Source organism: Octopus bimaculoides, chromosome 5 (genome assembly GCF_046866305.1).
Source record: "Octopus bimaculoides isolate indiv1 chromosome 5, ASM4686630v1, whole genome shotgun sequence".
NCBI classification, from domain to species: domain Eukaryota; kingdom Metazoa; phylum Mollusca; class Cephalopoda; order Octopoda; family Octopodidae; genus Octopus; species Octopus bimaculoides.
Window position 1 is genome coordinate 15,994,804 of NC_142932.1, and position 12,771 is coordinate 16,007,574.

A 12,771-nucleotide genomic window follows, 5' to 3' on the forward strand; every position below is an offset into this window, starting at 1 on the left:
GTCTTTGCATTAAATTGTCTAAAATCCCCGCATGGACGCTAGTCTGTGAGATTTTTTTAAAACCAAAACTAAAGGTGTTGACCAGTTACTGCTAGAAGGACGAATTATTCCGCGGTCTAACATGTGACGAAATTCGGCCTTAGCAATTTTTAATTTCTCTGGAGATAACCGTCGAGGTTTGGAAAAACTTGGTGGTCCATGAGTTATAATGTGATGAGTGACTGAATGAACGCATTTGGTGTTTAGAGCTGACGGTTTTGTAATTTCAGGGTAATTCTTCAATATCCTGTGATAACGATTTTCCGAGGACGCCATAAAATATAATGGACTAATTGTTGCATTCCTGCATCTCATGCCTTGAATGTTCAATGACGTTACTGCGTCAATTAATTTTTGTTTCTTAACATCTACCATTAAATTGCAATGGAAAAGAAAATCTACCCCCAATATCGGATAAGGCAAATCTGCTACAATGAAAATCCACTTATATTCTCTCCTTAAATGCAAATCGAGAGTTAAACTAATTTCTCTAAATGTTTGGATGTCAGACTGATTAACTACTTGCAGAGTCAAATAAGCAGGCTGAAGTTTCTCTTTCAAAAGTTTAGCAGGCCAAATGGAACAAGCTGCTCCTGTATCCATTAAGAATCTTTGTTTGGAGTTAGCGCCAAACATGAAGAATACGCGACTTTTTATGAAATTGTCCTCAGACTTCGTCGGGTCTAATCAGTGGTTGAAAAGTTTCTCGACCTTTTTTTGTTCAGAAAATCAAACGAGCATGGCTTAATACAGCGATAAGATTTGTCATCGAACTTTGAATGGTACCAGCATATAGCATTTCTTTCGGGACTTTTTGATCTTCTACGCCATCTTGCATTATTTCTTTTATAAGAGCGTTTATCTCTTCCCAGTTGAAGACTTTCGATCTTGTCTGTTAATAATTTAAACTGTATCTCGTAAATTTCTTTCATCAACTGTAATTCTGAAGAAATGGATGGCAAGGCATTTACAGACTCTCTAGATGATAATTCCATAATACCATCTGCCAAATCTACCAATTGTTTGAGAAAGCGTTGTTCTTTCACCGCTGAAAGTAGCGTTTGAGTACTATGAGGTAACTTGCAAAAGAAAACTTTCTTAAGATAAGACTCTCCTATCTGTTGATTTCCAAGTTCTTTCATTCTACGAAGAAGTTGAGTAGGTTTTCTGTTACCTAGTTGTTCGTTATTGAACAGTTTAGCAAATTCTTTTTGCTTTGAATTGGAAGACCTCTTTAGTATCTCTTTCTTTACGGAAGAATATGAAAATGGTTCAGTAGGATCTACTAAGTCCCTAATTTCATTACTCAGAGGTGGTGGTAAGTTACTTAACATTACGTTATACTTTTGTACCTCTGTTGTTATTCTGTTTGCTGAAAAACTTGCTTCTAATTGAGCAAACCAAACAAGGGTATCTCCCGTCCAAGCAGGATGCAAAACTGTCATAGAAGCTTGCATGTATCCTCTATCAAAATAAGACATTTCAAACTCTTTAATATTTTCTTCCATTCAAATGTATTACAATTTTCAATAAGAAAATTTTGCTCTTAGGGAAATAATGCTTTCGACAGCTATGAAATATAATTTTAATTTGCTAGAAAGTGCAGTTAAACTTCTTATAACTATTATTGTTTATTTCTTCAGCGTTCTTTTTCCTTCAACTTTTAATATCAAATATTTCTCTTAATAAAATTGTGTGCAATGAAACTGTCATCTATTTTCTATTGAAAATTTTATATTTTTTTCACAAGTGTCAATACTTTTATGATGTGGTGGTTTATCTACGAGATCACGTCGGGGGGTCACCACTTTTTATAGCCGGTTTGGTTACTGTTTGTGTAACACTACTTTATATGTTTCCTATTTGGAAATAGATAATGAATATATTTTACTTTTGAAGTAGGAATATATATTGATAAACACGTCACTTATAACTTACTTATAAGTATTATCATTATACATAAATCCTGACTCCAGCTACGTAAACGCCATAGCGAGAAATATATACTCTGAAACGCAAACGGACATTTTATGCGTGCATGTATGTTGAAGAAATACAGTTTCATAATTGCAGAAATAAGTTTCAGTAACAAGTTGAAAAACGTGTAGGAACAGAAAATAATTGCTATATTAGTTTATTTATGTACATTTAGTATTTATAGTACAATTGGAAAGTAAAGTCATTTTGTCGTAGAGAGTTACAATTTAAAATTCACACTAGTTAATCCTTCATACTAACTATTAGAGTTCACAACAATTCAAATAAGTCTTGTTGGATTTAACTCATAGACATGGTATAGAAAATAGCCAATATTTCAAGGAGTGAGTGTCGTGGAGTTTAGTAACATCCAACAATCACTATTGTGAGTGTTGATGAGTTTAGTAACATCTTACGATCACTGAGTAATTTCCCAAAAATCAGGATTTTTATAATTGTTTATATCCGAAATATAAGAACCGTATTTCGTGAAAGATTTCTTTGACGAAAGTTTAGAATTCGTATATTGGCAGTAATTTTAACCAATGGGATTACCAAAAATTAAGCTTGTTCGGGAAAACAACCATTACGTCATATTGCTGCCTTTTATGACTTTGTACACATACATACATACGTAAGTGTATGTATGTATGGAAATGTATATATGTATCTATCTATCTATCAATATATATATATATATATATATATACATACAAAAAGACATGCAATATGAAACGCAGGAAACACTATTGGTATTCTTATGCCTTGTATACAGCTGTTTCAATAAGCCGGCGGCTTATTTCTTCGGTGTCTTGGCAAAAGATGTAGTACATCCTTATATACTGTAGTCAAACTAATAATCCGTTGACGCGCTCAGACCCCCACCCCCACATGCACACACATACCATACATACACGCACACACACACACCATACATACACGCACACTCGCACAGACACACACATACACACATGCGTACAAACACACACACACACATTAAACCTATAAAATCTTGTTGAAAAAATACTCGGATATCATAATGCAATACTTTTGCAAACTTTTCGCAGATTTGCCCGGAATTATATTCGATCGGAGCTGAGTTGGGAGCCAAACAGCCCCAACTCCCAGCAGAGAAAACAAAAAGTACAAAGAAAAATACCTTAAAACAGAGTAATCGACCAGCTTCCGGTTTGTAATATTGGCTTAAAATATTCTATTGCGTGCTTTCATTGACTTTGCGGCCATTTTGTTTTATTTTTTTTTGTTGTTGGTTTATTTTTGCCTCACCTTAAATGACTAGACGAGTAAATGTGAAATAATAAAATATCGCTTCGTGACATCAGCAACAAAGTTTTATTGCTTGCAAATGGTTTACAGGAGATTTGATTTGATTTGGAAATTTACTAACTAAATTAGATTAACGGAAAGATGTTAGGACAGAGCAAGTGTGCCAAAGTGAAGGTGAATCAGAGGAAGAAGAGGTCGAAGCAAGAGAGAGAGAGAGAGTAATAGTGGGAGAGAGAAAGAGAGAAAGAGAGGAGTGATTAGTGGGAGGAGAAAGTGATGAGAAAGAGATGGAGGTGCAAGATGCTAAGAAAGTAGATTCATAGAGGATGACAGTTTGAGGATAAAAGACTGAATGGTGGTGGGGTAGAGGTGGAGGAGATAATGATGGTAGTGTGTGTATGGACTGTATATGTGTACAGATGTGTGTGTGTGTGAGTGTGCGTGTGTGTTTGAGTGTGTGTGCGTGTGTGCGTGTGTGTGTTTGATTTATTATACTAACTGTATAGGTAGCATTGTGCTGAATGTGTATACACACGAGTATGAGATCACTCACAGAATATTTATGAGTCTGTGTGTGTGTGTGTGTGTATGTGCGTATGTGTAGATGCATGTGTGAGTATGTATATGGTTGTGCGTGTGTGTGCGCTGATTGATTGGACACGCGTGTGTCTTTGTGCACGCACACATATATGTATGTGTGTGGAAATCGTGTGTGTATAAGTAGTTTTGTTGCATATATATATAGTTACACGTCTGCATGTGTAAGTGTGTGAGTGTGTGTGCGTGTGTGCGTGATTATGTCTGTGTGTTTTAGTGTACGCATATTTGTGATACATGCGTATGTGCGTGCAGTGTGTGGGTGTATCTATCTATGAGTGTCTATATATGTTCGTGCTTGTGTGTGTGTGTGCTTGTACGTGATGTGTGTGTGTGTGTGGTGTGTGTGTGTGTGTGGTGTGTGCGTGTGAATATTGAGTGTATTACGGGCGCGGTAATAAAAATATAAGGGATTCCGGAAACCGTAAATAATTCAGATGAAGTAGTGGACGTCGAAGGAGAAACTGACATGATAATAATAATAATAACAATAATAATAATAATAATAATAATAATAATAATAATAATAACAATAACAATAATGATAATAATAATAATAATAATAATAATAATAATAATAATAATAATAATAATAACAACAACAACAACAACAACAATACTACTACTACTACTACTACTACTACTACTACTAACAATAATAATAATTATTATTATTATAGTAGTAGTTGTAGTAGCAATGATGATGAAGATGACGATGATAATAATAATAATAACAAATTTTTATTGCCACCAGGGCCCATTCATACATATTAAAAAAACGTGTTATAAAAGGTGATATAAAAGCACGTGGAATAGGTATAGTAAAAGTTACATAAAACCGAAGTGAGAGGCAAAGCCATTATAGAAATATTAAATTGTTTTTTTTTTATTAATTACAGAAATAATGATATGAATATATATATATATACATATATATATATATACATACATATATATATATATATATATATATATATATATATATATATATATATATATATATATATATATATATATATATATATATATATATATATATATATATATATATATATATATAATATATATATATATACATATATATACATATATATATATATATATATATATATATATATATATCTTCGAAACGTCTAGTTAGAATAGAGGCAGCTGACGAAGGATTTATTCCAAGTGGCTATCTGTTTTCATATGTGTTCGTTCCGTTGTTTGTAGTTCATTGTTCTAACGTCCTGTACCCTGATATGCATCTATATACACATGTAGATGTAAGTATGTACATATATGTGTGTATACATGCATATATATTCTTTGTATTATATATATATATATATATATATATATATATATATATATATATATATATATATATATACTCAGAATATAATTTAAGAACACGAGCGATGGATCGCAGGAAGCTAAAATGGATGTTAGAATTGGAGGTAATTCGACCCTCAGTAAAAGTATTGTTGAAAAAAAAAGGGCAAAAAGACAAAAAAAACAAGCACACTGTCTTGAATTCGGTTTTCGTTCCTATTCTCAATTACGAAGGGATGTGTAAAAGTTCCTGGCTTTAAGATTATCGTGAAAGGCTTGGTTGCAGGCCTAACTTTCCGAGTTCTTGGTAGTCCAGGATGTAATCAACTCTGGCTATGTCAATGTTGTTTCTGCCATGGAAGCCTTAAATAACAAGTGACTGTTGATTCGGATTAAATGAAATGTTGGGGAAGTAAGTAATGTAGTGAGATATATGCACATATTTTCATTTTTTTCATTTTCATCTATCTAGTTTCAGCTCATGAGCTGTAGCCATGCTGGGGCACCGCCATTTGGTGTTGCTACACAATTTTACTTCACAAATTTTACTTCAGGAATTGACATTTGGTGAATGAGAGAGTTTGATGCAGCTGCTCTCATCTGCACCTCCTGCCATGAGGTTGGTTCATCTGGGACACCTGACAGGAAGAGGTCCAGCCTCATCTTGACGACACCTACATCCACTGCATGCAGGTCTCTCAGGTCTTTCGGGAGGATATTGAAGAGCTGTGGACCTCTGAAGTCCAGGCTATTGCAGTATCTTGTCCTACGAGGATTTGTGATAAGTTTCTGGCTTTAAGGGTATCACAAAAGGTTTAGTTCGAGGCCTAACTCCCTGAGTTCTTTTACAGGGCTTAGAAAAACTGAAAAACCGCTACAATAAATATGAGAATCTGAGAGGCGAATATGTTGGATAAAATCATAATTAACTAATACACCTGTATTTTCTTTTACCTAGCGCCAGGAACTTTTCAACACCCACCTCATATAGTCAGGAATATTGGATAATGATCGAAAGATTACGATCACGAATATAAGGCACCGAAAAGAGATTCTTCCGAAGGATCTCTGGAGCATTGTTACTAGATAAGATTCGTGGCTTAGGAATCAAAGTGTCTCTATATAGGTCGAGTCGTAACTCCTACCCATTGAGAGATCACGGATCCGGTTCAATGAACATGTGATTAGAATATGACTGGAAAGAATCGCGAGACGGGTTCTTGAAGCCGAACCAACCGTCAGGAAACCTAGGGGTAAAACAAGATGGTTGGATGATCCTCATAGACTCAGCTGGTCATGCTTGGGAATCCAACTGGAAAGTTTAATGATGGTTGCCTCCGATAAAACCCTGTGGAGGGGATGCCTGAGGACTCTATCCCCATGATTCTCCAAAGAAAATAGGTTGGTTCGATGGACGAATGGATGGATGGAGGGATCGATTCAACCAATATACAGGTAGGAATAACCATCTAGAGTTTACTTAGGGCCTGACTTCTCTCTTATTCCATGTTCTTCATATCCTCTATGACAAGGTAGTCGAAATAATCAGTTCTACAAGTTCTAGTGATCAACTCAATTGTTAGCGTGGGTAAGAAAGAGTTCATTTTCTCCTATTTCACTTTGTCTTTTCCTTGTTATCTTTATAGTATATCCTAAAAGTTCACTTAGAATGCAATGGGCTTCTCTTCGTAATATCTGTTGGAATTATTTGTGCTTTACTTTCGAATTCCTTTTGCCTTCAAATGACCCCGACAAGCGCCGGCATGGTTGTGTAGTTACGAAGTTCGCTGTCCAACCACGTGATTTCGGGTTCAGTTGCGCTACGCGGCAAGTGACTTCTGCTAGCGTCCCTGGCTGACAAATACCTAGTGAGTGAATTTGATTGGTGGAATCTGTGTTGCAGAACCTTGATCGTTTTAACGCTGCTAAAACCACCGGATTGAAGGGTACTGCCTAGGTGACGAAACCACAGTGATATCCGTTTGGCAGCTGATGAATACATATTTGCTATGCTTGTTTATGGATTTTCCGATCTTAGTCTTGATATCCTGAGTTGTCCTTCATTCTAGTAAGGTGAAAAGTGTTTGCAGATCCATGATTCGTGGAGTTTACTTACATTGTCATGGTTAATTTTAATAAACTTGGAAAACGCTTAGATATCGTCTAGTTTTGGGAGATTCTGTGGCATATATATATATGTACGTAAATGTCGAACAATGAAAATGATGTTTCACCTCGACGCATTTGAAAGCCTTGCACTTTAAACTGGACACCACGAGACCCAGGAGAAACACCAATGAGCGCTTTCTTGAAAACACCACACTCACTTTATCATCCTTCGCCTGTTCTCGCTCTTCGCTCGCACCACCTCCCCGCGCAAACACACTTATGCAAACACAAACACACACACAAACACATGCGATTATGTGAGTATACATACATACATACATACATACATACATACATATATATATATATATATATATATATATATATATATATATATATATATATATATATATATATATATATATATATATATATTTATATTTAATTAATAAAAAGCGGAGAAAAAAGGACAAGGAAAAAACAACAATGCGAGTACGTGGTACATGCAAAGTATTAATAAGACGCTCAGAGAAGGAAAGACAGGGTATACATACAGACACACACACATAGTTAGAAAGACAGGCAGATTACTAGATATATAAATGTATATTTATACATACATAGTTACATATAAATGTATATATATATATACATATGTGTGTGTGTGTGTGTGTGTGTTTGAATATATGTATATATATATACACATATATGTGAATATATATGTATATATATATATATATATATATATATATATATATATATATATATATATATACATATACATACACACACACACACACACACATATATATATATATATACATATATATGTATATATATGTTCATATATATATGTATATATATGTATGTGTATGTGTGTGTGTGTGCGTGTGAGTATGTGCGTGTATATACTTACACTTCTGTGTTTCTAAGTGTCCTGTATGAATAGACGAAAAAACAACTGGTCACGTTTCACCAAACAAGTGAAATTGCGTGTTTTTATGGCGTGTTATCTCATAACGTGTTGAAGTAATGGAAATTTGTTTTTTTATTTTCCATAATTGTATAAATTTTAAACAGGCCGCTCAAGTGTGTAGAGCAGGAAACTTGTTTTCGTAAAAAAAATTATATATATTACAAACATTGTATTCAGTTGTATAAGAAATAATATTTTGAAAGTAGAATCCAAGGAAAAATATTTAATACGGTTTAATATTTTGTTATAAGCGAAACACAGTATATTCATGAAGTTCTGTGATGGTAAAAAAATATAATAAAAACAGATTAAAAATTTTGGACACTGAAAATAAATCTATCTTGCAGCGATATTGAGATATACCTGCAGGTGAACCGTTAATATACGCGCGCGCATGTGTATTGCGTGAGTGAGTGTGTGTGCATGCATATATATGTATGCATATATCTGTATATATGTATATATATATGCGTGCATATGTATGTATGTATGTATGTATGTATGTATGTATGTATGTATGTATCTATCTATCTATGTATGTTTGTGTATATATATATATATATATATATATATATATATATATATATATATATATATATGTATTCACGCACATATACATACATACACAAGAGAGAGGGTGTGAGAGAGAGAAAGAATGGCAAATACATGAATATTAAGTACTATACAAATTAAATTCATGTGTGTGATGTGTGTATATATGTGTGTATGTATATACATATGTATAAATAAACGTGTAAATACATAGTATATACATACACATATCATATATATATATATATATATATATATATATATATATATATATATAGATAGATAGATAGATAGATATATAATATATGTATAGTATATATCATATAAGTATATATATGTATATATATATATATATGTATATATATATATGTATATTTATATATATATGTATATATATATGTATATATATATATATATATATATATATATATATATATATATATATATATATATATATATATATATATATGTATATATGTATACGTATGTGTATATATAGAGGCAATTATGCGGATAAACATTAAACATAACAGCTTCGGATTGATATACAAAATATGTATATATGTATCCATGCACAACGAGAGAAAGCAAAGACTGAAGACTTTCAGACGATGAATATTTAAATATAAATATATAGATATTTATATTAATAGATTAAACTTAGACGGAGTACAAACGACACAGAAAATTAAAGGGGAGGAAGTAAGGCGTTATAAGTCCAACAGCTGTTTCTGGAGGCTCGGAGATACACCATTATGTTGGTATATGTAGTTCATCACAATGTGCAGGCCGCAAGGGAGGCAATCAACATTGGAGAAATCGAGCCTCCATCATCAAGCTGTTATATTTATTTTGCTTATCTGCCTGTTATCTGTCAACCTTGCCACATATCCTACTCAGTAGAAATTTTGGTTTCGGTATTCTGTGTTCAAGACGTTCACTCAACTTCGTTCTCGAATTACCTCATTTCCGATATGTTCTCGCAATAATATACCCAGTATAAATCATTCACTGCCAATTGACTCTTTCTTTCTTCGTAGTTGCTCATATCCCATTTGCGTATAAGAACGCAGGTAGTACGGTACTGTTGAAAAGTCTGGCACGTATAGTCTTGGCTAGTTTTGCTTTGACCACATCCTTTATTAACGTAAACGTCTTCCATCCTGTTCTTATTCTCCTACTGATTTCGCATCTATGTTTCGGTGCATTTTCACTGAGTACCCTAAGCAGACATATCCTTTTACCTCCTCGATTTCGTCACTTTCCACCTCTATTCAGCTTTGTGCTGTTTTCATCCAAATGTATTTTCTTCTCATGCGGTTTGTATGAGGGTCTATTGCTGAGTTATGGGTATCTAGCTCTGTCAGCATAATCTATAGTTGAACTGTGCTTTCGGCGATGAGTTCGCTGTCATCTTCGAATCGTAGATGTGTAATAGTTCGCCGTTGGTCTTTGACCTTTTCTAGACTTGCCCTTGTTAAATTCCCTTCCAAATCGGAGCTATATGTATATATATATATATATATATATATATATATATATATATATATATATATATATATATATAAATAAATAAATAATATGTGACAATTATTCGGTAGCCATGATAATTGTCACATATTATTTACAGATAAATTCCTCTATTTACATAATATCGAGGTCTTTTTCTTTCGTTTGTTGTCTTACCTTTTATATAGATCGCTGACCAAACACCATTCAATTTTTTTTCTCCGTGTTTTTCTCCTTGTTTTCTCCGTATTCTTTCTGTTGAAGAGCGTAGCTCGAAACGTTAAAGACTTTCTGTATTCCCGAGCGTCAAACTAATACATCCTTTTGTTGTTTACATTACCTGTCCTCGTCTGTTGTTGTTTTTTTTCGTACATTCTCCCATATATATATATATATATATATATATAACTACGGTAGTAGTTGAATAATATTCTTAAGGCCGCAATTTATTCACACACACCTCTTTTAGAGCTTGTTGCTAATTCAGTTCTTAACCAAATGAAAAACTGTTAGCATTTTTGAAGAGGAATGGCCCCTAAGCTACATTTTGGCATAAAAAAAAATTGAGATTTGATCCAGTAGAGAAAATTTTACAACAAAATTTGTAGCAACATTATTATAAGAGAGTAAATAATGCCACCAATGATGTTTAGATCTGAATAACTTTTTTATGTTAAAAGCAAAATATATTTATCTTAGTTTTGTTCCCAAGCAACAAAAATTTCTTATCAAAATAGTTGTGAGGTAAAATATTATGACAAAAAATATAAGGCAAAAAATTGGATTTAAGTATAATTAATTTCTTTATTTTCAAAACAAACTATATTTTAATTAAATTTAAATGATAGATCTCAATTCGGGGAATTTCATGGTATCAATCTCATGCAATGAAGTTTCAAAAGAAAAAAGTTATGAGTGTTTGTTTCTCAAATTTGAGGGTGATAATATAGTTCTATACTTTTTTATGAATATAATTCTATAAGGGGACTTTTAGTATGTCACCGGAGTTATTGAGGTAAGGAAAACATTATCAACAATACCGCTAATTGACACATTTGACACACACATTACTAATTAGCATAATAGTATAGCCTGGAAAAAAATTTGAATATTAAAAATTATTTGATTTTAATTCATAAAGTAACATTATAATTATAAAAGGTGCCACCATTTTGTTAAAATATTGACACGCTAGAATACTTAAGAGATGAGAGCTAGAAGCACCAATATAGCTAAAGTTTTATGCAAAGTAGAATAGTATATATGGTAGGCAAATTCATTATGTAAAAAATAGGCATTGGGTCAAGACTAAAAATGTGAAGACTTGGCAATAACTTTACTGTGAGTTTGTTGTTACAGGTAGATTTTAATGTAATATACAACTAATTTTTGTATTATTCTATTTATTGTACTACCTAATTATGTACTACTTTTATGTTTTTATAACCCACTTTCCAATTTCTAATTATTAAGTAATAATTAAAAAATGAATTCTTTTTTTGAGAGCAAAAAATATTTTGAGCTATTTAAAAAAAATTTAATAGAAGTTACAAGTAATAACAAATAGAAGTAATAACTTGTAATAAAATTTTTAGTTTTAATAAATGTTAATATTTTCTAAATCTAAATATTTTATTTGAAATTTTATCCTTAGCGGCAATATTTTAAGTAAAAATTTCCTAGTTCTGTACTTTACCAGATGTAATAAGTTGTCCTGGGAACAAGGCCCGAAATTTTGGGGGAAGGGACCAGTCGATTAGATCGACCCCAGTACGCAGCTGGTACTTGATTTATAAGATCCCGAAAGGATGAAAGGCAAAGCCGACATCGGCTGAATTTGTACTCCGAACGTAAAGACATACAAATTAACCTTAAGCATTTCGCCCGGCGTGCTAACGTTTCTGCCAGCTCACCAAAAATCACAAATATTAATTAAAAATGAAATACATATATTTTCTTTTACTTTTACTTGTTTCAGTCATTTGAGTGCGGCCATGCTGGAACACCGGCTTGAATGGTTTTAGTCGCACAAATCGACCCCAGGACTTATTTCTTAAGCCTAATACTTATTCAATCGGAATCATTTGCTGAGCCACTAAATTATGGAGACATAAATACACCAACCCCGGTTTTCAAGCGGTAATGGGAGGGGGACAAACTCAAACGCAAAGACACGCATATAGATAGATAGATAGATACATACATACAGGTATATAATTGCATAATATTTTTATTTGTGTTGTTAAATGTTTTAATTCGGTCTGTTTTCCTCGCATACTGTTTTTCTCTGTTATATTGGTGCGCTACGGTGGATTATTTAAGACTTGGCTCTTATTTCTAGCAGCTAGATGCTCATTAAGCATCATTACGATATTTCATAGCTCCTTAAAGCTATCATAACTACGTTC

General features: G+C 32.9%; 1 protein-coding gene across 1 annotated transcript; it reads right to left on the bottom strand.

The window, feature by feature from the left end:
- Positions 1-722: 722 nt before the first annotated feature.
- Positions 723-1,373, bottom strand: LOC106876488 (uncharacterized). The gene has a single exon (XM_014925051.1). The coding sequence runs from the start codon at positions 1,371-1,373 to the stop codon at positions 723-725; it is 651 nt and encodes a 216-aa protein (XP_014780537.1).
- Positions 1,374-12,771: the final 11,398 nt, after the last annotated feature.